The sequence below is a fragment of the Triturus cristatus genome, chromosome 12 (assembly GCF_964204655.1).
Source record: "Triturus cristatus chromosome 12, aTriCri1.1, whole genome shotgun sequence".
Lineage (NCBI taxonomy): Eukaryota > Metazoa > Chordata > Amphibia > Caudata > Salamandridae > Triturus > Triturus cristatus.
The window spans coordinates 86,799,754-86,827,376 of record NC_140595.1 but is presented as its reverse complement, the minus strand read 5'-3'; the positions used below and the strand labels follow the sequence as shown (position 1 = coordinate 86,827,376).

The 27,623-nt window shown below is 41.9% G+C and overlaps 1 protein-coding gene across 1 annotated transcript in view; it reads right to left on the bottom strand.

The window, feature by feature from the left end:
• Positions 1-4,755: 4,755 nt before the first annotated feature.
• The window catches only part of EFNA3 (ephrin A3), a 262,691-nt gene continuing 239,823 nt past the window's right edge, over positions 4,756-27,623 (bottom strand). The window contains exons 4-5 of the mRNA XM_085639989.1: positions 20,394-20,471; positions 4,756-6,485 (exon numbers count right to left, since the gene is read on the bottom strand). Coding sequence (XP_085496115.1) covers positions 6,364-6,485; positions 20,394-20,471 — 200 coding nt within the window. The 3' untranslated portion in view covers positions 4,756-6,363. The remainder of the gene's footprint in view (positions 6,486-20,393; positions 20,472-27,623) is intronic.

Below are 27,623 nucleotides of genomic sequence, written 5' to 3'. Positions count from 1 at the left end.
ATAATGCCAGCTTCCACACTGCGCCATCTCATAGTGTTACTATTACCCAACCCACGAATAACCCTTTTATCACCATAGGGTAGTTGGAAGGCTTTAGGGTCTAGCCAGAGAAGTGTAGCCCTCAGCACTCTATTGCCTGGAAGTTACTCCCCTTTCCCGCTAAACCAAGCCTTCCCGTCCACTCTGTTGCTGAATGCTGGACTGGCGCCCCATAGAAAGACACTCCTTTGAAATATGCAGCTCTGAAATTGATGACCTGCTCAGTGTCATTCATCTTTCAATTGTCTTCCTCTGAATTGTGCTATTTTTGCGTCTCCTCCATTTCTCTCCCAATGGCACCATTCTGTGTCCAGTGCACAGATGTCATCACTGGTGGCCACTGTGTTCGAGTGCTGCACCACTGAGCCGTGCTGCCGTGAAACATGTCGCGACGAAACGCCTTTCTGTGAATTTCACTGCCCTGCATACGGCTGCTCTTCTTGATGCTTCTCTCTTACCCCATCTAGCTATTGCTCATTCCGTAACCATTATTCAGTACCTGCAGTGTCACTTCCAGACCAACTCATGCTCCACCTCCTTTTGTTTCCACTCCCATATGTACAATCGCACACCCTACCTCACGCTCAAACTTATTTTTGGTCATTTCCCATAAACCTATCCTAAAATGCATTTGCATGAACACAATTGATACCAGTCAAAGACCTAATTCTCAACTATTCATTACTGAAACTTGGCTCAGGCAGGATGAACCACTGCACACAGGCACTCATGAACTTTCTCAGTAACCCCGCTAATAAACAACGGTGCTGCCTTACGCTTTTTTTTGTAACGATTCCATTACCTATAGTTCCTTTTCTACACCAGAATAGTCCTTGCAGGCAGATGGACTTTAATAGCTGTGGCAACCCATTCATTTCTTCTCATATACTGACCCCCATCTCTATGTGCAGTCTTCACAGAAGCTTTTTACTCACTCCATCATCAGAATATAAATCTATCATCCCAACAAACGTAACTGGGGATACTTCTTTTACCAATATGTGGGGTCATCAGGCACTCCAGATTCCGTTTGAAGGTCAATCGTGCACGATTTCTGAAATTATGGGTCCCACCCTTTCTTTAAAGAACCTATCGGTCACTCGTTTGGTCAGAAAATTCGGCCACAGAGCGCATTACTTCATTGATGACAACTAACACCACCTTGGTAGACTCATGGTTCAAGGATGCTTTTAACTCCAATATCACACTTCACATCAGAAAGCAGAACTGCTAAAACATGCAGAGCAAAATGATTCAACATATCTTGCTTTTCTTCAAAGCCTCCAACACAAAAGAACATACAAAGCCTCTGTATCTCTGAAGCTAAATGTCCATCCAAACTACTATTTAGGATCACTGATGAGTGTCATTCCTTAACAACATCTATACAAGGTCTTAGCAAATCACTTGCTAAGTAGAGCTTGGGTGCTGGTTGTGTGCTTAGCCCCTCCCCCCCCATAAGTATTAGTTGCATCCATTCCAAGAAGCCACAGACAGATACTCCTCTGTGCCGAGGCACATACTCTCCGATGTACCAAATAAACCTATGCTTGTGACTCTAATTTTAAGTGCTTACGTCTACCTGGACTAATTAACTAATTTGATCTTACCTGCCACAACCAAGACTACGATACTCAAGTAATCTTTAGAATGAAGAAGGCACAAGTTGGAACCCTTCTGTTCTCTAAGTTCTTGTTTGTTGGCAATTGAAGTGGATGAGTGTGAATCCCCTCAATCTTAATGTTTCCAAAGTAGACATCCTCAAATTTAAGTGCCTAATCTCTTGGCTGGATGGAGCACCAGTTCCAACCTATAAAATAATACTCCTGGATTGATAATGGACTAATGCCTTTCTCTTGCCCAGAAAGACAACGTGGGAGAACATCTTCTCTTCACATACTGAGCCTACTGAGTAGCATATTCCTGTTCTCTGGCATTCCATAATGTAAGCAGGCTACCATGGCTCTAGTTCTATTTAGAGTAAACTATGCAAGTGAGTTATATTTAAGAGCACCAGCATACATATTGTAAAGACCCCGATGGATGCAAAACTGTGGAACAAGACTGTATCTGCACCTACATTCCTGTGACCACATCTCTCCTGTCGCACAGAACTTCCTAGCCTTAGCTAAGAAAACCTCATGTGAGAGGGACATCACATCATGGGCAGAGCAATCATCCCAAAACATTGAATTCAATACCATTGCATAGTCTGAAGTTAACAGACCACGTGCCTGCGAACATGCCATTCAAGTCTCTTCCCTCCTCCAGGCTTTGTCCCCTACCAAGGCTTTGTCAAGTCCCTTCAAGTTACCCCAAATCCCTCACAATCCTAACATAGACTTCCGTCTAAAGATAGTCACTCGAATAGTTCAAAACGGCTCTACATACAGCATCAGCTAAGAACCTAAAAAATGACAATGATTAACTTACCCAGACCCAAACTAGGCTGATACACCACCTTCTATTCCCCTGATGAACTGGTACCTTGTTATTTTCAGTGCAGTCATTGATCCTGCCTGAATAAAAAACTGGTTTCAAGTCACACTGATATCGTCTAAAAGACTATTGATCATTTTAGGGTATCCCTACCATATCTCCCAATGAAGATCATACAAAATCATGGGTTCAAAGGGAAGCTCTTACCACAGATACAAAATTGGTAACAAAATATCACAATGCCATTCTTGATATGGCTCTTTACCAAGTGGGAGCATGTCCCTCAAAAGTCCCATCTACAGCCATGCTGTGAAAAGATGCATCTAGAGTGCGTGATATTGGGCCTGTGTTGAAGCTTCGAGTATTAGCCAGTCGAAGAAAAATGAACTAAAGAGGGTAACAAACTGCATAGTGGCAGGAGAGGGAGATATAGATATTATTGTATCACCAGTCCTAAAGTTTATCATCACAGTAAGACGTTCCAGAAGCAGCGATACACTACAGGGGGTAACCCCTAGGTGGTACTGGGAGAGCGATGAACATCTCCTTCCCGTCAACGGTTAGACATAGTGCAGAAGTGGTGTACCGCATCCTCAGTAGAAGACCTGACAAACCATGTGGTCTTATATGTCGGCAAACATCGTTAATGCACTAGTAATTTTCTGCCTGGAAAAAGAGGTTGATACAATGGCAAATTAGCACCCCCAAACCCCACGTGAGGGGCACCATGCTAGAAGGAAGATGCTTTCTGGGATAACATGTAGAACGGGAAAACGTTAAAGGACACCTCAAACAGAATTAGTAGCTATGCAATGCCGAGTTGTCACTATAGGAACCAATGAATGTGGTAGCCTGTCTAAATACAAAGAGAGTCTGCCGAACGGGGACAGCTGAAGTTCCCAAAGTCATTTACTGCCGCCCGTCTGCTGTATGGTTTTGATGGTTTAAACAATTGGGCCCTTGCCGATACGGTGCATTATATTCTATATATATATTAAATATGCACAGAAGCATTCCATGCCAAATGGTGAAACACAAGGCACAATGTGCATTCTTATGGCTCTCCCTGGTTGCCCAAAGTATGATGCCCCCAAAGCAGCAGCCAACAGTGGGGGCTGGGATCCTCTCCCGCCGCGGTTACTTTTATCTTGCCAATTGTGTAACCAGACTTGAACAAGCCAGGGGCCTGAGTGATCCACCTGCTAGCTCAAAGACTTAGCATGGACAAAGCTTACACCCCCCATACACAGTTACATCAGACAGTCAAATGTTTCCCAGGCTTTTATCTACTCAAGGGCAAATTTTATATCGCAGAACAAGACAATACAGACACTGGTGGTGCAGTCAGTGTCTGTCAGCCAAGTGCCTCTGGCAGTCTCTTCGTAAGTACGCCCGGCATCATTTGTTTATAACAATGAATCGCTCCTTAGAATTCGACAGCTATTGCCAAAACAAGAAGAAAAACGCACATAAGTCCCATTCCATTATCAGGCAAAAGAAAGACCGGAGGAAAAAAATAACCTTAAGGTACCTGGTAAATACAAAAAAACAGGAACTCCTACTATCACAATTCCATGGAGTTACAGAATGGAAAAATGTCAAATTCTGAAGGATATCTGGATGGAAAAAGGCCTTTCCAATTCGACAGCGACGCATCCACCTGGCCAGATGGAAAGATAAGCTAATGAACCATTAAAAAAATGGAATATTATTAGGATTTACTTGCACGATAGTATGGTTTCTAGACTTGATAGCATAGGTCCTGTTAAGCAAGACATTCTAGACACCTCTCTTGAGCAGGGTGAGTGGGAACACATACACAGGAAATAGTACAAGAATCCGGCATTACCTTCTAGGAGTCAACCAGGTGAAAAGTTCAAAAACAACAGTCAGGTTTACCAAGAAAGAGAAATCTGAAATCTACTCTGAAAGACTACAGGCTGCAACACAAGCCAAGTAAACCAATGGGTAAAAAAAAAATATTCAGTTGTTATTTTAGAGACAGGCTAGAAGGTATTCTCGGTCTTCATCTTTGCCTTTTCCTTATGTGAACTCCGTAGACCTCGAAACAACAAAACAAAAGCTAAGATGTTTACAAAGATTTCACTTTTACTCCAATTGCTTTGATCTACCCATTTACATCAGAACATGTCAGTCAAGTGGCCTAGTCACTCACTATGCTTCTGCGATATCAGTTGTCCACTTTATGTCGACTTACGGATATAAGAAATCCAAGGAGGGCCGCTAGAAGAGCTTTTTACTTAATCCTTGAGTCAGTCATCAATCCTCTTTTTTTTTTTTTTTACCCCCACTCGTAGCGTAGAGCGACACAACAGTGTCCCTCTTTGAAAGCATAACCCTCACTCAGACACAGCGGCGTTTGCCAGCACCCGAGGCAAGTATCCTTCCACTTTTCTTTTAAAATTTTGCACCCCTAAGAATTTTGCAACTGGGGAAACCACCCCAGTGGCCCCACCCATGCTACTGCTCAAACATCAGCCTATACCACATCTGCAGTATCATACAGTTGGGAACTTTGAGTGTTCCACCGTCATATTGTCTTGTAACAAAACTAAACATTACTTCACTGGACCAGTGACAAGATCATACAAGGTGGGACTACCATGTTACAACTCTCGAAAGACAAGTTAGACCTTTACAAGTGGACCACTGAGTAATTAGGTCATTCGCACCAGCAGAGGTGACTTACTATGTAGGGGCTGCTGCACGCTGAAGCAATACCCCTAGAAAACATAAGAGTGTAAAATTGTGCCGTTTCTTGGTTAGGATGGATACAAAATCCAGTTTCTTCAAAATATTCACTCCGTGGAGGTTTACGCTTTTCCTGCAACCACCAAGAGAGCCACGTGCAGGTGATGGTTGGTGGGGAGTAGAGACCAGCAGAAATTTGGTTACAAACAGGGTAGGGAAATTACGACCATGCTAGTCACTCTGGTCAAAGCAAGCACCACAGATGTAGACGGAACAAGATGTCACTCGCAAACAGTCATAAAGAAGCACTGGTAAGTGGCGCGAGACTGGGGAACTGGTACGGACAAGGGTCCTTCTTGAACACTTGACTCACAATTAGTGCTGGGAAAAGGGGTCCAAAGGGAAAGCTGAGGAGAACTGATTCAGCATTGCTAATGCCCCCCATGGAGCAAACGTTCCTTGCCCCTCACCAGCCAGCATTCAAGCGCTTACTGTCCATGCAGACTGGGAGGGAGATAGGCACTCTTGTTTCAGGAACGCTTCAGGCAACAGAGAACATACCCCACTGCTTTGTTCAGTCGCTCTCTCCCAGGGCAAAAGCCTCGTTGGCTACAGGAGTTTTGCTAAATTGGACCACCAACGCCTGGATCTTGAGATAAAGATTCCTAGGATTTAAAAAAAAAAAAGCAAAATTGGCCATTGTGGATTCCCGATATGTTCTGAATAATCCTTTGGCAACAATTCTTGCAGAGACCTTCTCACCCCACGTCTCCTCACACTAGTATCCCTCACAAGTGTGTTTCACAGTCTGACACTTCCTGGTTCCAGGAGCTGTGACTGACAAGGAAGGCGTGGTAGAACAGTCTAAAGGCCCACAAATTTTCGAGCACATTTCAAGATGCAAGTTTCGTCTGAGTTTGTTTTGTTCTTCAAGCAGGATTTCCAAAAGCGTTCAAGAAATGGTGGTTTTGTGCGCACTTCGTAGAGGAAGGCAGATTTGGGAGAAGGGGTAGATAGTCTTGTAAAAGTCAAGGGTCCCATCTCGCTCTGGCACTTCATCAGTCGTGCTTGGTTCGTTGGCATTGTTTCACAATCGCCTTGACTTGATTTTCAGCCTCAACGTTTTTGTTGTTTCTACGAAGGCCTCAGATTTCTGGTCCTAAGGCAGCACAGCTAGGAGGCCAGGAGGGCCATGAGAAAGAGCGAGACGGCCACAGTCAAGTGTAAATGTTCCCGTTTGGGGCTCGTCCCGCTGATGCTCTTCTCCAGTTTTGGAATTTCAGGATTAAAATTATCTAAGGGAAGAAAAAGAGAAAAAAAACAGTCATTTCTTAGAGAAATGGGTGGAAACACAACTGGCAACACAATTAAAGCATTACGGTGCACAGGTGGAAGGGAAACTATACTTTGGAACACAATCAGCATGGAGGGTCCATGGATGAACCCTTCATACCTGGCTTCTTACATATCTGGACACAAGTGAAGCTTCCAGGATGCGGCGGACTCTGCTGTACAAACAGCAGCCAACACATGCATTGTTGGCTACTGTCTGTACCATCTTTCACCGGAGGGACTGAACCAGCCTATATCAATGGAGTGTGCACATTCTATGAACATGAAACATGCGCATGTGCAGAATTAGTGACTACAAGCGAACATGTACAAGTTTCTCACATCAGTAATCTCCGTATGCATCCTTAATTCTTACAACAGACTACCAATCCATCAATTCCAATATGTTGGATATATTACCACTTACTCAGAGCACATCATTCCTTCAATTAAAAATCAGAAGTCCAGGTACAAGTGCATCGCAAGCTTCAAGTACACACACAAGCTTCGACGTCCTCAGTGCTTTCTTTTTGAGAGAGGTGAAGAGGAGTGGAGGTGAGAATGTGGCTGGTAGGTTGTCACATTGATTAACTAGGTGAAAAAAAGCTCTAAGGAAGCTTGAATTTAACTATTATCTCAAAGCAGTTCCTTAAGCCTCTTCACAACACAGAATTGATTTCGAACCCTACTGGTGGACACGGATCAAGACATTAAAGTGCCCAAGCTCAAAATACTTCTTACATGGCTTCACTGAAATGAGTGTAGAGTAGATGCAATGAATAATGCTTCTTGTCACTCCTTGCCCACGCATCCCCGTTCATGGATGCTGCTTGTGGGATTGGGTGGATTGTGGGCATGGATGGCATTAGCATAGGGTTGAGGGTGTGTGAAGTCCTATAACAAAAACATTCCAGGATATGAGGCCGCTGCTATAAATTCTTAGGAATTCTGCTTGCATGGCCAGTGTCCACCATCTGTGACAAGGAATCCATAATATGCTCATCAGAAACCAAACAATTCTCCCAGAATATCTCATTGGTCCCACACAGACTATGGGTGAAGCCATCACAAAAGGAGCGTAATTCCACTTACTGGAACAGCCTTTGGGCGGTCTCCTTCATTACCTTTCTAAGGCTCCAAAAAGCCAAGAGATTTCATTAAACTCAATCTGAGTACAACTGGAACAACTTCGACCGGAATCCATGGCCCTGGTTAAGATCACTGCACAGACTATAGTCTGGTATTTTTTTCCTCCAATTTGTTACTTCGTTCAACTCAATCTCTTTTAAAAAGGCTTTGTTGATGCTCTGAAATAGTTCTTGCCAATGCGGCATTGCAAACAAAAAGTTTTGTTGTGTCTGCCCAAAACAAACACCTGGCTCTCTACTGAGTGTACTGATTTAAAACTAGAAGGTCAGCCAAGCAAAAAAGTGGAGGAGTTGCTATGCACCTAGCCTAGGAACATTTATGGTGTCATAGCAACCATGTATAAAAGCTAAATTAGGGAAGCAAAGAAGCTCATCAAAATAATGGTTTCATCACTGCTGAGCTGCAATCCCCTAGAGTCAGCTATTCTGGTTTTTTACTCACACCTCAGCTCTGCAAAGATCTTCCACTCCTCTTCACAGAGAGAATCTCAAACATTTGTACGAATATTAGCTTTGAGAGGGCCTGATAATTGTAATTTAGAGATGTTAACCCAGCATCTGAATCCTGCAGAACAATTGAGTTACTCAACGAAAGGCAATTCATAGCCACTTCCACAGAAAACTGTCCTAGTTTTCTGAAGGATCTCTGCCCAGTAAGAATTACAAACGGGTCCATTCAGTTCTTATAAAGACATTTCATACGTTGTTGAAGAACTCTGAGTCAAGGTCCTGTCACTGGAGTCTGGAAAGCTCTAGTAGTAAAACCCTTACTCAAAAGGCCCTCCTTAAAACAGATGCAGGTAACTTTAACCCTATCTCACTACCTCTTTACTTGGGAAAAGTTGCTGCAAAAGCTTATTTTTTGCAAGTTACATAAACTCTGGTGAAGGAAATGACCGCTCGGACCCTTTTCAGCAGCCCAGGCAACAGCATCACCATGCTTCATACTGGACGATCTTTGCACACTGGTCGGCTGTACTGATTTCAGAGCAATCATTCTTGTAGATTTGTCAATTGCCTTAGACAGGATCGACCATAACAACTAGATCAGTACTTTGGCCAAGCTGGCTTATTTGGGATTATTAAATACCTAAAATCCTAAACATGAACAGCACAAGCTTTGATCTTTTGCATCCGAAACCAGGCCAACTTGTGTTCTAAATCAGGTGATCGATACAGTGGCATGCATTGATTTACCTTAAACTTCCACAAATGACTCACAATCAAGCATTATATTGTATGGCTCATGCTCTTTACAACTCTTATTGTCCTGATGATGAACCTCTAACCTTGACAGGTCAAAACCACGTTGAGGTTTACGGCAATTGGAACGATTTGTTAAGAGATTCTTCCGCTATTTAAATATTTGTGACTGAAGCAGTGCAAGTGACAAAACACTTCTTGTTCCATTGCCAAATTTGTAAAACACACATTGCATTAGCTACTTTAAAAGTTTTACTCCCTGTGTGATCACTTGAGCACTATCGTGAAGCGGTAAATGTCGTTGTCCACATAAATCTCTATGGGCCTCTGTCATCGCTTATTTGCTTTTGAATGATCTCAACTGAAGTGTTTTTAACTGATTACCTCATACTCAACAGTTGATATGTGCTGAAAGGGAAAAATAGCATCTGAGACCGACTTCAATCGGACGTGCAGAACTCTATACTGCTAGTGCTCGTTATATACAAATATTTCCTAAATAATTATATATAATATATTTTGAAAGTCTGAAAGCACCAGAGTTCTACATTTGTTTTACACACTTCTTAGAGATTGAATATGGGATGAGCTACCTACTTCAGATCTCTCCCTTTGAGCACAAAGGAACTGCAGTATACCCTGCTCAGTTAGTGTCTTTCTGGGTGGAATTAGGTGTTTCGATACAAGCCTCGTTAGGGAAACAAGCATTGGCAAAGTATATATATATATATATATATATATATATATATATATATGTCTGGCATTGGCTGCCAGCCTTTTGGCAATTCTTTTTTTGTTTTGCCATGGCTTTTGCAAAACCTTATTGTTCCGGAAGCTGCCAGGCCCTCATTAAATAAAATAAACATTGGATAAAGGCTAAACTGTTTTTTTCTGGTCTTAAGGTAATACACATTTCCATGGTATACCTGGCACTGAACAGAACTACCTTATGTGTGAAAGTGCTCCATGTAAAAGGGCAGCATGCTGTAACTCATAGTCAAGTCAGTCAATACCTTAAGTGGGCAAAAACTGCCCCTTGATGCATGCTGGAATGGGTCGAAGAAAATGTGAATAACACAACCACAGACTAATGGATGAAGTCTGTTTGAAAACCCCTACAAGTAACTATGTTATACATAATTTTAGCAAAACCAAAAGGTCTTGTCTAACACAGACCTAAGTAAAACTAAAAAATCCATCAGTCTGGCATTGGCTGCTAGCCTCGCCTTTGAGAAAGGAAGGAAAAAGACAAGAAAGAAGGAAAATGCAAAAAAAGTCACAAAAAAGAAGGCAAGAGAAAAAAAATGGCAAGAAAAAGGAATGAAGACAAGAAACACGGAAAGAAAACGAAAGAAAGGGGAAGAAGGCAAAAAAGAAAAAAGAAAGAAGGATGACAAAGTAAGAAGGCACAGAAAAGAAGGAAAAAAGTAACGAAGACAAGAAATAAAGATACAAAAACAGAAAGGAAAGAGGAAAAAATTTAAAAATTTAAGAAAGAAAAGGCGGCAAAGAATGAAAGAAAATGAAAAGTAGGTCAAAAGAAAGATAAAGGAAAGCAAAACAAATAAAGGAGGAAACGAGAAAGAGGAAAAGAAGAAAATAAAGAAGGTGAAAGAGAAGTAAAGAATGAAAGAAGTTAAGAGAAGGTTGGAAAGAAATCAAAAAAGAAGACGGAAGCAAACAGCAAATAAAGAAGACGAAAAAAAGAATGAAGTATAGAAAGTAGGGAAGAATGAAGGCAAACCGAAGGAAAGAAAAGAATAAAGAAGGAAACAAAAGACGAAAGGCTAACTGAAAGAAAGAAGGAAATTAAAAAGGAAAGGGACAAGAACGAAAGACAAGAAAGAAATAAATATACAAAAAAGAAAGAAAAGGGAGAAAGAATGCAAAAAAATAAACAATGAGAGGAAGAAAAGAAGGCGCTAAGGAATGAAAGATGGACAGAAAAGAAAAACGGATAGTAGGATGGAAAGAATGAATGAAAGGCATAGAAGAAAAGAAAAAGTGTGAAAGACAGAAGAAATGAAGAAAAAGGGAAGAAAGCAGGAAAGAGAAATGAAAAGATGAAAAAGAATGAAAAAGGGAAAGAAGGCCAAAAGAAAGGAAGGAAAGAAGACAAAAGAAGAATGTAGGGAAGAAAGAAATAAAACAAAGGAAAGAAGACACAAAAGAAGAAGGAAGAAGATAAAGAAAAAGTGATAGCCGGAAGAAAGGAAGAATGAAGGCAAACAGAAAGAAGGAATAAACAAAGAAGGAAACAAAGAAGGCAGACAGACAGAAAGGGAAAACATGCAAAATAGAAAAAAGGGCAAAAAATAAAAAATGGTTAAAAAAAGGCAATAAGAAAAAAGAAAGAAAAGGCAAAAACAAAGAAGAAAAAAGTTATAAGGGAAGAAATAACTACAAAAACAAAGGAAAGAGGGAAGGAAAATGAAAGAATGCACAAATCAAAGATAGGAAAGATGACCATAAGGAAAGAAAGAAAAGAAATGAGGAAAAGGAAAGTTAAGTAGAATGAAAGAAATAATGAAAGAAAGCACACGAGAAGTAAAAAAGGAAAAGAAGGAAAGAAAGCAGGAAATAAGGAAGAAAAAGAGAAGGAAAGAAGACAAAAAAGAAAGGAAAGAAGAAGACTAGAAGAAAGAAAGGCAGGAAACAAATCAGGAAAGGAAACAAAGGAAAAGACAGGTAAGTGAACCACAAAGAAAAAAATACAAGAAAAAGGAAAGAAAGTAAAAGAAAAAAAAAGGGGGAAAAAGGCAAACAAGAAAAAAGGGAAGAGTGAAGGCAAACAGAAGGAAAGAATTAAAGAAGGCAAACAGAAAGAAAAGGAAAAGAGGCAGAAAAAGAAAGAAATGATAAAAGGAAAGACGACAAAAAGAAAGAAGGCATGAAAGAAAAGAAAAAAATATACAAGAAAGAATGGGGAAAACGGATTAAATGCAAGAATAAAGAAAGGAAAGAAGAAAAGAAGGCAATGAGGAAAAAAGAAAGAAAAAAGAAATTAGGCATAAGAGAATGAAAGGAGGAAAAGAAAAAAGGAAAGAAAGAAAGAAGAAAAGAAAAATGAGACTGCAAAAAGAATGAAAAATAATGAAAGAGGTAAAGAAAGCAAAAGGAAAGGAAGGAAAGAAAGAAAAGACGGCAAAAGAAAGGAGGGATGAAAAACAAAGGAAAGAAGGAAAGAATACAAGAAGGAAAGAAAGAAAGAAAAAGAGTAAAAAGAAGGAAAGAAGGCAAACAAAAGGAAAGACGGCAAACAGAAAGAAAAGAAAGAAGGAAACAAAGAAAGCAAACAGAAGGAAAGGGAAAGACGGCAGAAAGGGAGGAGACAGAGGAAAAAAGGCAGAAAATGGAAAGAAAGACGTGAACAACAAAGCAAGAAGGGAAGAGATGGCAAAAAGAAAGTAAGATGGACAGAACGGAAAAAGTAATTAAGGCAAGAAATAAAAATACAAAAATAGAATGAAAGAAAACAAAACTTCAAGAAAGGAAAGAAAGACAAACGGAAAGTAGGCAAAAAGAATTAAAGAAATTAAAGAAGGCAAAACAGAAAGGAGGAAAGAAGGATGGAAATAAAGAATTCATGCAAGAATGAACGAAGACAAGAATGGAGGAAGGAAGACACACAACGAAACAGAAAACTAGAAAAAAGACGTACAAATAAAATAAATTAAGAGCAAAAGGAAAAAAGAAGGAAAGAAAAAAGGGGCAAAGGTAAACAGGAAAGAAGGAAAGAAGAGAAGAAAGAAGGCAAACCGAAAGAAAGAGAGAAAGAAAAAAGGCAGAAAAGATCGGAAAGAAAAGGTAAAAACAAAGAACTAAAGATGACAAAGAAAGAAGACACGAAAGAAATAAGGAAAAAAGTAAAGAAGGCAAGAAATGAAGATACAAAAAAAACGGGAAAGCAGGAAAAAAGGAAGAGAATGCAGAAAATAAAAGGAAGTCAAGAAGTAATTAAAGAATAGAATAAAGGAAGGAAAGAAAAGTAGGCAAGAAAGAAATCAGGTCAGAAAGAAAGTGAAAGAAGACAAAAGAGAAATAAAAGAGGAAAAGAAAGAATGTAAAGGAATGAAAGAAAGATAAGGAAAAGATGGAAGGCAAAAAAAGAATGAAAAAGAAAGAATAATAGAGGGAAAGAAGGCAAAAGGAAGGAAGAACAGAAAAAAGGCAGAACGAGTATGGAAGAAAGAAAAGAGGAAAGAAGACAAGAAAAAAGAAAAGACAAGGAAAGAATAAAAGGAAAGAGTAAAAATAAAGTAAGAGCACATAAAAAAGGGAACGAAGGGAAGAATGAAGGGAAACAGATAGAAGAAAAGAATATGAAAAGACCATCCAAAGGAAAGATGGCAGAAAGAAAGAAAGGAAAGAAAAACAAAAAAGAAAAAGACTGCAACAAGAAAGTAAAAAGTAATGAAATAAAGATAAAACCAGAATGGGAAGAGGGAAAGAATGCAAGCATAAAGATAGGAAAGAAAAGAAACAGGAAAGTAGGCAAAAAGAATGAAAGAAATTATGAAAAAGCAAAAAAAGGAAGGAAAAAGAGAAAGAAAGAAGGAAATAAAGAAGAAATGAAGGGATAAAGAAGACAGATAAAACGAAAGAATACAAGAGAGAAGGAAAGGAAACATTAAAGAAGGAAAGTAGACAGGAAAGCAAACAGAAAAAAAGAACAAATTAGGAAAAAACTAAAAAGGAGGAAATATGTAAAAAAAAGGGTAGAAGTCAAACAAGAATGAAGGAAATAATGAAGGCAAACAGAAAGAATGAATAAAAGGAGGCAAACTGAAGGAAAAGAGGAAAAGGGGAGTAAAGAAAGAAAAGGTAAAAAGAAGGGAAGAAAGACGACAAAATCAAAAAGGAAAGTAAGAACAGAAAAAGGAAAGCAAAAGGAAAGCAGGAAAGAATGAATGAGAGAAGGCAAAAGAAATAAAGAAGGAATGAAGGAAAGCAAAAAGAAAAGGCAAAAAGAAAAAAGGCAAAAAAAGGAGAGAAGAAAGGCAAAGAAGAAAGAATAAAGGAAAAAAAGGAGGCAAAAAAGAAAGGAGGAAAGTAATAAGGTAAGAACAAAGGATAGAAGGAAGGAGGGAAAAAGGGTTCAGAGTATAAAATATTGGATGCTAAATTCCAAATGACACCCCACCTACGTTTAAATAAAACTGTTACAAGTGTCCTGCAAATGAAACACAATGTAGTTTTGTTTTCTTTCTGGCAGAGTTTATTAACGAACTATTGGTGAGACAGATTCCCAGAACACAATGTGGTATATTGTGAAATAGCTGCTGTTCACTGCAAAAGGAATTTACAACATTGGAAGGAGATGGTAACTGATAAAGCTGTCCCACTGTCACGAGGCAACACTGCCATTATAAGGAACCACCTTGTGCATGGATGTCCACTGTATGAAAGAGCAAAATGCAGTCACTCAAAGTAAGGCTTAAGTAGGCTGACCCACTGCCCCATGCTGTAAGCTGTAGTGGGTGGAAGCAAAATGGGAATGACAACAGACCAATTGGTGAAGAGAGGTGGCCGGAAGCCCCTTTAAGTAAGCATTTTATACATACTATTTCAGTAAAATCAAAAGGTCTTCTCGAAGTCCTGGGTGTCATGTTCAGGGAGGAACTGTGAAATTGAGCTTTTGAGCCTTCTGTACATATCTGGCATGTGTTTTCTGCTATACTCTTATTCTGAAAGAAGGTCCCTCCCCCTGGAACGCTGAGTGTTGGCGGTATTGTTCATTGGTTGTAGTAACCCTTTACAGCCCTGCTGAATGTGTGTGGCTTCTTCTGCTACTGGTATATTGCTTTTGTCATTGTCGATAAAAAGCATTGCTCCGATTCATGTAGAAAGTATGAAAGCACGAATCGAAGAAGCGTCTCTCACACTTGACTGAAAAACTTTCTAGTCCTCCAATTCTAACAAAGTCAAAGTTGTATTTTTTATTTTCTGGTTCACCCCAACCACATGATCCAAGGAGTATATTCCTGTAGAAAAGGTCGTGATGGATATTTTGTACGATACAGCCACGATAAACGTTTCAAGACCACCCTGTGACAGTATCAATGGTCCAGGAGATCCAGCAAGCCTTTGGCAGTGCTCATCATGTATTCACAAGTGACTATTTACTAACTAAAGGTTTTACCAGATGTCTTTTGTACCATCTGCAGGAAGACTATAAACAGCTTCACAGAGTCATGGTAAGTATGGATGCAGCAAGCAATGCCTGCTGCAGAACTTACTCCTCAAAGTGATGTGGGTGTTTTGTAAGCCCTCTTGTGTAGAAGGTCTAAATATCTATTCTCTGTGGAGGCCATTGACAAAGAAGAATGTGAGTTCCTGTATACATCCCCATCAATTAAGACATCTGCAGTGGAAAACTCTCTTAAGATAAGGGGGCCCGGATCAGAAGATTTGCATTTTTCGTCCTGTCTTCATTAAACGGATGGAAGGTGATGAGACACAAGAGGTCATGCAAGTGGTCCAGCATGAAAAGTCTCAGAGATGCGGGTACTTGCGAAATGAAGATGCCAGTGTTAAGCTTCCTCAATGCCCGGTTTGTGCCCTCGCAAACGGTGTTCTTGGTACCTTGATCCCGCATGACAAGTGTGTGGTGTTACCTAGACTCTATCCGATGGCCAGCACTCACGAGGAGTTCAGCCCCTCTTTCCTGTGGCTTTGAGATCTGTGGCCCTCTGCAGTGGAGGCATGTCTATGGCTTGTGAACCACACCACAGTGACCTATTGCTGCTCAGGAGGAGACAGTGTGATTTGGGAATTTGCAGGTTTCTGGTGCCATGACAATGCGGACAGTGGCTTCGCCCTTTCGTCTTTATGCTCTCCGACGTCCTTAGTCAGATGTCAAACGTCTTCTCATTGCCGTGCTTCGGCATTAAAGACCTCTGCAGTGAATGTGGCTTAGATGTTGCAGAATTCGCTAGCGAGGAACTTTACTTACTTTTACCTGCAGATCCCTCACCTACTGAATAATCTTGATTCAGAAACTCATTAATAAGTCTCCTAGACCGGTAGGGGGGTGCCAGCTCCACTTTGTCGCCATATGTGACACCTCGTGACTAGGGGTGGGCGTAGCTCGCATAATTCAGTGTAGTGTAATCATGCGGAATTACCAGAGAATCCTGCGACATTACGCATAATCACGTGAGAAGAGTAATTCTGAGTTTAGCGCTATTTTTAGTGCAAAAAAAAAGCCACCTTGCGTCCAAATAGGACAGGAGAATGTATTTTGTGCTAAGAAATAGTGCTAAATGCAATAGAACACAAATAGTGGGCATGAGCAGTCTCTTGTGCTCACTCAATGTGCTCTTTGGGTTGGATGATCCCCCCCCCACACATGCTCCCAGTATGTGGCGCGATTTGCTTTGCACTAAATGCATCCTTGCGTCCAAAATGAATGCATTTTGCATCAAGAAATAGCACTAAATGCAGTAGAACATGAATAGTGTGCTCTCTAAATGTGTTCTCGCTGTAGGATTTCTCCCACCCAAATTCCTCATAATTACACAAGCAATTGTGTAATTATCATTCATTTCGGATTACTCTGACGTAATTTAAATTAAGTTGGGCCTACTCATGACGTCAGTGGAGCCATAAGGCACCATTTCGGCGTGATGATGTCAGTTGTGGTGCTGGTGGTGGCCAGGAGCTGAAAATGTACTCTTCTAAGCCTTTTGGAACGAGGTGCAGTTACAGTCCCCAGTGGTACCTCTGAGAAAGCCGCAGTATTAGGCTGCACAGTCAACTCCGGACCAAGCTTGAGGTCAGACTACACAGGTACCCAATAGCTGCCTGACAAGGCATGTGCATGAACCAGCCTCCCTCTCACTGCGGGAGTACATCTCCGAACCTATTGATGAAGCCAGAAAGAACCGATAATAGGATCAGGGGCAAGTGTGTTAAAGGGTCAGCTCTTGACTGGTGCAGCACATTCAGAATACTCCTGAAAAAAGCAATGGATAGACCATATACGTGCATGATGTAGTTACACAACATGTACTCCTTGTGGCCTAACTCTGGTAAACAAGACTACCTGGATAGTCACTCCTAAGCCGCACAATGCGAGGAAGGAAGAGGCTGAAGAGGAAACAGCATCTCCTGGCTGCTAAAGTAAGTACTGAAGTTTTAGGGGCATGCTCACACCCACTCCCCAGCGCCTTGAGACCCTCATGGGTGAGTAGTGCACTTAACAAACACCTGATTGATTGATTTATTGATTGCTTTACTGAACGTGAGAGAAAGCACTAGCATCATGGTGACCTGGAGGGAGTGATCAGGGAAGGGCATGGACTGCAGGGACCTAGCTTTAAATAGAGGCCTAAGTTGATCAAAGGTAGAGTTTAGCTATTGTTGTTTTCCCTGAATGGACAGAACGGTGTAATAAAGTACTGTAAGTCATGTACTATAAAAAAGATATATAATAGAATGGTTCTCGAATAGCACAAATCTTTCAGCTGGTCTATTAAATTTGACTTTTTTACCATACAGCATCATCTGACATCATTGGACAATTAGACCCTCAAATGAATATTATAGCACCTTTGAAAATGTGATACCTCGTGGACTGAAATTCCTAAGGTGGGATAATAATCACTTATTACATGTTGTACCCTTTAAAAAGGGGCATAACGCGCTGATTCTGGCTCCTTGCGCATCAAAATCTGCATGTTCCTGTATTTACCGGGAATTTTTTCCTGGTAAAATGCGGCAGGTTTCACCTGCCAATATGTATCTGGCGAAAATTGCGAGGCGTGTGGTACCTGCCACAAAAGCTGTATTTCTGTGTTGCTAAAGGGATCAGAAAAGAATGGGCCATTCTTGTTTAGTGCCGCAACAGAGCCCTATGACTGAAGACTGCGACGTCATGGAATCCTAGAACTGTATAATGGGCACAGGTAGGAAAAACTGCGGAACCTGCAGTGAGTACTTTCGTCTAGAATATAACCATACGACATAATGGTGCAAACGGAAATATTGCTGTATGAAGAAAAGCATGCTACACAATGGAAGTAACAGCATGGATGGAGATATACCTGTGGAACATACAAAAAGCCCACTGTGAATAAAGGCAAGAAAGTAAGTCAATGAAAACTGCATGTGGAGTGAACCATCAAATACGGAACAGGCAACTGACGGGAGACCAGTGACCAGATCTGTTCGAGGAGCACGTCACCATCTGCAATACAATACTGTGGAACACACCACCGTACCATACAAAGAACACAAAGGGAGCTGTCGCCCACCATCACCAATACTAAAAAGCATCCATAACGCTTTACACAAAAGACAAAACACGTAACCATCCCTCAGACTATAATCTAGGATCTTTTTGGCTAAGCAAGCTCTTCATACAATTTAAGAAAATGCCCCACACTGCCGCCAGATTGCACAATTTCTCAGTTAACAAGTATTCTATACAGAAGACGCATCACAAGGCTGTGCACACTTGGATGCAATGCAAGAAAATAAGAACTAAAATTAAGAGTTTTTGTTAGTCTAATCCAACTGATCTCCAACAACAGACGTGTGCACAACCACAGTGTCTGCACTGGACAAAGCAGCATGTCACATTTATTGAGGGCTCTACGGAGCACCAGAGCGGACTGAAAAATCTCTAGATTAGGAAATTATTGCATCGGGGCAGAAAATGACATTTCTGGCTTTACCACTATGGTCTTCCTTCGTGCTTTCTATTTTTATTCAAGGATGTTTTCTGTTAAGGAGAAATGGGCTCTATAATATGAAGTGCATAACAGTGCTCTTTTTGGAGAGACTGCGTCTATTTCGAGGGCACTTTAATGCACTTTTCTGTTCCTGGACTCTTACTAAAACATTGCAACAAGCCCAGTACTTACTGACTAATGAAGTACGACTGTGCGTACTGTTAGCTCAGCCACAGACCTGTAGATGCCATTGAGAAATTTCAGTAAATCTGTCCTGCATTAGTATCATGGACAGATGGCCGGACGTTTAGTGAGGGTGCCTGTGTCCCCTTTCCTCCACGGCCTCAGCATCTGTGTCCATCAAATATCCTGCACTCAACAGGTACATCCCTCACCCTCAGCACCAGGACCCCTTCTCTGAGATAGCAGCGTGCTTTAGAAGCAGCATTCATTCATTCACCCATCCTCAAAACCCTTAAGCAGCTGATAAGGGAGTTATAGATAATGACACTTGGGTGGGGAGTGAACAGATCTCCCATCCCAGACGCAGGCATTCTGCTTCGGGGCCAGATGGCCCCTCAGTGGACCAGGCTGAATATTAAACGAAAGCAACCATCTATTTGAGGCAGCCCCATTCCTACAACCTCGCCCTGTGGCGGCGAGGACATTAATTTCGAGCAAACTAGCAACAATACACCTGAAAAATCTGCACAAAAGCCAAACCTGAGCAAAACGACAAAGGCCACAACATGGCAAAAACAAATAAATATTTTATTCATGCTTGAAAGGAGGACCATCGAAGTCTAACCAAAAACCCTGATGTAGTCAATACAACTCTTGGTTTTAGAAACAGGAATAAATGAACCAAAATAGGAGGCTTTGAAGTGAAAAGCACAGCCCCCCCCCCCCCCCCCTTGCCACGGCTCATTGGTATGCGGCCCATCGCCTTCAGACTCCTCTAGCAGGGCTTGGAAGGGAAGATGGGCTTTGTTCTGCTAAGAGCTCTGGCTAAGTTTGTTTTAACGATCAGCTTGTTAAATGCTTTCCTGGTCTGATCCCCTTTTACAGTCTTTGAAAGGAGAAATTGTGTTTAATGCTAAGAATTGTGCAAACATTTTAAATTATAAAACAAATACCGCTGAGGGCCGGGCGGGGGTAAACAAACCTGCTGTTTGCTTTCTTTATTTAGTCGCTGCTAATGTAGCTGTAAGTGTGCCAAAGGGCAACATATTTCCCATAATTCATTCCTTAAGTTCGAGCAAAAACTCCAGAAAATTAACTTGTAACGCAAGGGATTTACTGTCTGATCCAGCTTAAGAAAGCGAGGATCTTTTTACACGTAAGCGGCTAAAGAGTCGTGCAACTCCAGGGCCCTCGGAGAACGAGGCACTGGAAGGAAATATTCTTGTAGTGTTGAAAGCAGGGACGGCTTCAAAATCTGTGTTCTCAACTCTGCCAGTGGAAGATGGAAATAAGGCTGGGCCTGGAATTTGGCTGCAAAGGACCAACAAGCATCTGATGTGCAAGAGACCTCTCCCAGAAGATGTCTCGGCAATGGAATAACACTCTGCCTCCTGGAAGTCTTACTGTTTCACTACCACCAATACTCCTGAGCAGCAGGAGCTGAACTAAGCGCTACAGAGCCGTGATCGCCCACCCTACGCAGATCTCCGTCCCTACACTCGCACCAGCTTCTAGTCCCATGTGGAGAACAGAAGATGCTCATAGGCGGCAGGGATCCAAGTGAATTTGTCAAAAGGAAACCTGGGTGTCTTCTACCTCACCCCAGTATAGAACACGCAACATTTGCATACTGGGAAGATAAATTGTGAAATGCACTCACCTAAGTCCTCAATCTTTACTTCTGGTCCTATTGTAAACTGGGGGAGGGTCGGAGAGAACTTTTCCTTGGAATACGAATCTAAGGAAATAAGAAGAAAATAATTATACACAGACTTTCAAAGCGCTACTCTACACTCAAGTCAAAGCGGGAATCATTTTGGGCAGTGAAAATGGGCAGCAGCCACCAGGGTAAGACAGATCACTGAAGCGGCCATGTTGAATACATTCATGACCAAGCGGCCATGTTGAATACATTCCTGACCAATCGGCCATGTTGAATACATTCCTGACCAAGCGGCCATGTTGAATACATTCCTGACCAAGCGGCCATGTTGAATACATTCCTGACTAAGCGGCCATGTTGAATACATGCCTGACTAATGTGAATTCTGACTTTTGAATCCTTTCTCAAACTGGGGATTTTGAACAAATTGACAAGCACCTCCTCAAACAAGATACCGCTGGGCTTCTAGGGCTGCAAGACTACAGAAAACATTTTGAACACAACAATTTACATTGGCGAACACAAAGCAGAAGGCCTGTGGTAAAAGCAGGGCAATGCGGTGCGCAGCATTAGCGAATGAGAGACGTATGGCTCAAAAGACATCAGTGATGAGCAGATGAATCAGAGTGAAAAACAGACCCACAGAGCACATGCATCACTTTTGAAAAAGTATACCCTGTGTTATGATTGCCTCTGCTAATGTCTTTTCTGCCTTTGCACAAAGTCACGTTACTTTACAAATTACTAGCTGTAGGAATGTCGGTGTAAACTAGTGCAGCCTTGCAAAAGAGGGCAGTGTGTACAACTCTATAACCACCTCATCTTCCACCCACACTCTGATTTCTGGAATTCAAGTTCTCAACCTCTGCACCCTCGTTAAGATGCTACTAGTATTAGCACTTTCCTCTATAAATGTTTTCAGTTGAGGATACCACTTATAACAAAATCGAACTTCATGCATAAAGTGGCCAGAATTTAAAAACAAAAAAAGGGACATTCCGCAAACAAAGTAGTAGGAATAACATTTTGCATAAACCAAGGGGCAAGGAATGACTTTAGTGATTGCACTCTCCAACATAAAAAACACAGCCACTGTGTTGCAAAGGGTTATTAAATATCACTTTTACACACAGACTCTTGTGTTAGCTAAATTGCTTTATTCTAGGGGCTTACTAATTCTGTGCAGGAACACACACAAAAAAACCTATTTGTGTGTTAGTCGCCCTGATCTGAAAACCAGGTTACGTACTAAATTTGCTGGGCTGTGTGTTTAAAATGAGGGTTGTCTGGTCACCCCATTCAGGCATGACACTCTTTCTAAAGAATCTTGCTGTATGGGGTTGCAATGTGTCCTAAACTGACATCTTCCAGCTGATCATTTTCAGCATCCTTTAGAACAGATTTAGGATAATAACCTACGCATTCCATAGGAAGGGAGGAAGCTTGCTTTCTACACTCAGAGAAGCTTATCAAGTATTACCACAGGAAGGTAGGCGGGTTTCTCAGCAATGAGCTCAGACACTGACGCTGGAGGAGCTCTTGGAACGCCTCAGTCCTTGGAATGTCACTCAAGAGTGCTGGAATAGCGCCATCGCTCTTGTCGAGTGTGCTTGGCGGGAGCTGATGAGTACATTTTATCTGCTGTGGAACACGACGGACTCAGGATACATTCCAACTTTGTATCATTTGGAAATGGTGCAAAAGGTAAAGACGGGATTTATCTCTCTGAATTCCTGTCCTTTCTGGCCAACACTTTAGGACCGACTGCTTCCTATACGTGCATAGTGCTGTGCAAAATGTAACACACGCGTTCAGAAGTAAGTTTATAAACCGCATCCAGAATGCGTAAAGAAATGTTACTCACCTGTGAATACGGACACTCAACTGGCCTCATCAAGCTGTTGAAACTTTGGCATTAGGTCTTTATACTTACGGGCTCAGCCAGCCAGTGGCGCAAGATTCATGTGCCTGCCAGCCCCCCCCTGCCAAATCCTGGAACAACCTACCCCTCCCACCTGCGATCTTCACCCTCACTTGCAATGTCTGAAAGGGACTCAAGACCTGGCTTTTTGACTAGCGAGATCTCAGCACCTGCATTCCCTCAGGAGTGATTAGCCGCGCTCTACAAAAACTAACTGATTGATTGATTCCAATCCCATCTTCAATTTGAAATATGAAAACCTATCCGGAAGCACAGATATCGCCCACTGCTGTCCATAATTAAAGAGAGCAGCCGAGTTTTTTAACTGGACAACTCTACCGCTGAGCTTTGCTCCTCCAATCCCTAACCTGCGGGCAGAGATTACAAAACAGAGACCATTCGGAGACTGTGCCTTTCCATGGCCAAGCTTGGCTGACAGGCTACAGAGTGTCACCTGAACAAAACTAACACCCTGTACTAAACCTCGAGTCCAGTCATTAGCATTAGTACAATGCCGAGCTATGCGTAGAGATTTGAGAAGTATCAACAGGTTTCAGAGAACTCGAGCAAACTTTCTTTATACTTATGGAGGAGTAATAAAATCAACAAAACACACAAGATGATGGACGGAATGTTGCACATTGGCAAAACATTCACCCACAGTCACAGATCTGGGTTTAATCCATCGTTATTTTGCTCACCACGCCACCCCAGTTCAGACATGGCCATATGCACATCAGTCTTGACCCTGTGCCTCATGGGAACAGTCCAGCCTGAACTGCCAAGCCATGTCTTCCCTGGACCGGAATCAAACATCCTAGGACCGGTTTCGGGGTTTCACCCCTCTTCAGCCAGGATCGCTCGACTCCAGTGGCGTAGTGAGCATGGTACCCACGTCTGGGAATACCCTTCTCACATAGGGCGAACAGCAAAACACACAAGATGAGGGACGGAATGTTGCACATTGGCAAAACATTCACCCCCAGTGAATCTACAAGGATTGGAAGAGTAGCATGATCAATTAATGTGCATGGACAAATCAATTCCAAGGACATTCTCTTCCACATGAATGCGGATGACACGCAACTATATCTGAAAATCTTTCTCGGAAAACATCATCTCACTCAATACAACCCTAATGTTTACTCAAAACTGGTTAATGGAGAATCATCTCCTGCTCAACACTTTTAAAACAGAATTCCTGCTCATCTCCCCTTCGAACCTCATCCCCAAGCTAGACCTGTGGCTGAGTCACCTCACTGCTTTCAACTGTACTCCTCTCATCGTAGACGCAGCCAAGTCTCTCGGTATCATCATGGACAAGCACCTGAACATAAAAGGTCATATCAGCAATGTATGCAAAGGAGCTAACCACTTTATGAGATCACTCAGAAATATCAAACCTTTCCTTCCTCTAAATGATTTCAAGCAAGTGGTCCAAGCGCTTGTCTTGCCGAGATTTGATTACGGCAGTGCTACCCTCTGTGGCCTTCCCAAATACGCCCTGGCTCCACTAAGGGCTTCACTTAACTCGGCTGCTAGACTGGTTACAGATACTGAGAGAAAAGATCATATATCCCCAGTCCTAAAATCCCTCAATTGGTTGCCCTTCGAAGCACGAATTCAATTAAAGATTGCTGTTCTTACACACAAAGCCCTTCACCTTAACACTCCTACGTACCTTGCGCAAAAACAAACTATCCTGTGGCGTAAGAGCTTCAAGAAGCGCCTCTACCCTCCTCCTGAAACCACTCATCCTTAATAAAAAGAGAAGTTGTCACCGAGCCTTCTCCGGAGCTGCCCCGAAGATTTGGAACTCTCTTCCACCGGAGGTTCGCAGAATCTTCTCATTGACAGCGTTCAAAGTGGAGGCCAAAAGATTCCTAATTAACAAATTCGTACCCTAATAGGGTTAGACTCACGGGCCCGTTGACATTGCTCCTGCGGCCTTTGTTCTTACATTTGATACAGCTCCCCCTTATTGTACACTGTGTCTCACCCTTGCTGCCCGCCTACCCCTATTTATTGTATTACCCTCCTAGTTGTATTTTGCACTGTATTTTCTTTCTCTCCCTTACTCTTATGGATCTTGCTATAGATATTGCTTTTGTCCTTCCTACCATCATATTGTAAAACGCTCTGTTATCCCTCGGTATCTCGTTCGCGCTATATAAAACTTTATAAATAAATAAATAAAATAAATAAATGTCTGTCATAACAACGCAGGACGCTGTAGATGCCTGAATGTTACCTGGTGGCCATCTCCTAAAGCAAATTTTAGTCAACATCACAGAGTTGACAGTCTATATCCTCCTTCATAAATCGATACAAAGCCGTAATGCCCTTGTTGTCTCTCAACACGTCACAATGTGTTTAAGCCTCAGACACTTGGAAATAAGAATAAAAGCAGGAACTGACATCTACTGATAACTGTGAAACTCAAAAAAGACTTTCCTAATGAATGGCTGGATCCAGAGGAAGACTCAGCTGGGTGACAGGAGGGAGGAAGCTGCCTTCCAGGTCAATAACCTGAACAAGAATGAGCAACAGTGGGTTTAATCAATCCGTGATACGGCGGGAAATAGCAGTAATATGGGCAGCATTATTATGGGCAACATTATTTTTCTTCCTTCCACGGAGAGTGTTTTTCCCCAGAAAATCTCCCACAAGTCGCGAGCATCCACTGAAGAGATCTGCCATGACGTAGATAGGCTCTTGGGAAAGATTTTGGCAAGACTGACATACTTTGCACAGTGATCGCGATAATCAAAATTGTAATGAAAATGTTAAATAGCAGCACAGGGAAACATCTACAGCACCAGAGCAGTTTACATTCCACTCCACAGTTGAACAGTAACAAAGATGAAGTCTGCAACACGAATTCAATTTTAATGTGGCCACATCTGAAGGCGTGAAACAACAGGGAGTGCACAATGTTCTACATAGTCTGTCTCACTCTTAAAGGAGAGATGTTAAACAAATGAATATTAATGGTTTCAGACCAAAACACTTTGTGCCACTGATGATACCAAAATGATGATGTATGTGATGTCAGTGGGACTACGAATAATCTTTTTATTCCTGAGACGGGAGCCCAGACTCCGGCGGAGGATCAACACGGTTACTTACTAGCAATTTTATTCTACCACCGACAGAATCGACTAGCATACAAAGAATTTTTTTATTTTTTTTTTAAATAAAAAAGGTTTACTGAGTTTTCAATGATTATGGAGGACAATGTAGACAAGCCATCTAGCTTATAGTAAACATACAGAGAGGTATGGAACATTTGTATTGCAAAGGAGGTCCCTGGGGATTGGGGTTTTATCCTTGTGTCCACTTTTAGTAAATTGTTCGGACTGATTCATCAAGGCCTAAAAACACTGCACCTTTCTTATAGACTATTGATCACTGCAAATAAACCCAGCCTTTCGCAGGGAGGTGTCTCTCAAGAAGTACTCAACGTTGTACCTTCAGGACCTGCACTCGGTAGACGCTTGTGTATTGAAGTAGTATTTGGTGACAAAAGATAACTTGAGTGACATCCTACACCTTGAAATAAAACACTGGGAGACTTCCTCCCAGTCCAGACTGTCGAGGTGCATAACGGAGAATGCCGTAAGCCTTTCTGTGCAACCGTGTCCTTTACAAAATAGATGGAAGCTAAGGGAAGGCAATGAAAGTTCCGGTGCCCATACTCAATGGCTGGCTTTCATAGGATAGTGAGTGTTGTCTGATGCCAACTGGTCCAATTTGTTTTGGAATAAACTAGAATGGCCTCCTTACTGCAGGTCATTATGGACACGATCGCAAATTACTGATTTCAGGTATGTTAAGTCTACGTAGTACAATATAGCCAAAACTAGCCTACAACACCCAGAATGCATTAGGCTGTCACACAAAAGTCCAGGACTGGAAATAGTGCCTATAGTGACCTGGAGGGAGATCTCCCAAGGGTAAATATCGGAAGGACTTCAGGTTTGGAATGACGGCCCTCGGTTATATCATGCCCATGTGTACTGAGTTATTGGAGACACTGCGGCGGAGCTTCGCAGCGGACTTTTTTGTTTAATCAAGTGCACACACATAACAAATTCAGCACTATGCACGATGAAAGCCACAAGGTGCCTTATAAACAGCTTTTAAAAGATAACTAGCACACGGGATGTAAATGGCTGAGAAAGAGGGTCCAGAGTTTTAGCTTCCTCGTAGTCAGTATACAGTTCTCTTGAATAAAAGACATTTAGTTGTCTGTGATAGTCCAATATTAACACTTTGGGGACTGCCCTCAATCTGTTCCCTGTAATCCGAATTTGAGCAACAATAATAGTAATTCAGAGAAAAGTCAATGTGTACACTAACAAGTTTGTACCAAAGAAAATACTCAAGTTTGTCTTGAATATTAGGCCAATACTTCTGTAGTGAATGACTGGAAGCAAAGATAAGAACCACGTCAGAGATCCCCTCCACCTGTTCTGCATGTCTATACTGCATATTTTTAATTTAAATAGCTTAGAACGTGTACTAATGCTTAAGTCAGTTTTATTAGTGTATGATCTATATTCAGGGACTTGTTTAGTCAGTGAATGGATCAGAGGAAAGTTCTACTCCATTTGCTGACCATGCTGGGGAGATCAATCAGTGGCTTGCGCCAGGATATTTACTGATGGAAAAGTAACAAGCATGTTCTTCTAAAAAAGAATTATACTTGGTCAGCAGCCTGAGTTGTGGCTGCATGACGGTCCATGGTGCTGACTGTATCGTATGACCTGCGTTCACTGCAACACTTCACTCTGATGACTGGGAGAAGTAAAATGTGGCATAAGCGAACATCTTTGAAAGCCATGATGGGTAAAGATTTTTGAGAGAGCTGCACCTAAGCCGGACAGCGGATGCCTTAGTTGACTTCTGTTCTGAGGACCCACATATTAGATAGTATCAGTGCCTCTTTTGATAACCGGACATGCTTTGCCGCGCAGAGTGCCAGGGTAATGGCCTTACCTTTATTGGAATGTAATGGGTAGGTTTGCGTATTGGGAAGTCCTAATAGAATGTAGCTAGGAACACTGGGTATTTCAGTGTCGAACATCTTATCGATGTCCGCCAGGACCTCGCTCCAATATCTGTGGAGCTTGGGGCAGTGCCATAGCAAGTGGTTGAGCGTACCTGGAAGTGTGCAATGGCGCCAACATGTGGGTCTGGTGGCTCAGTGGACTAATGCGTCCATTGCAGGGGCCTGTGTGAGACCTCATGGTCACAGGTTCTAAACCCGGTAGAAAGGTCTGTTCCCTCACCATCCGAGCCCG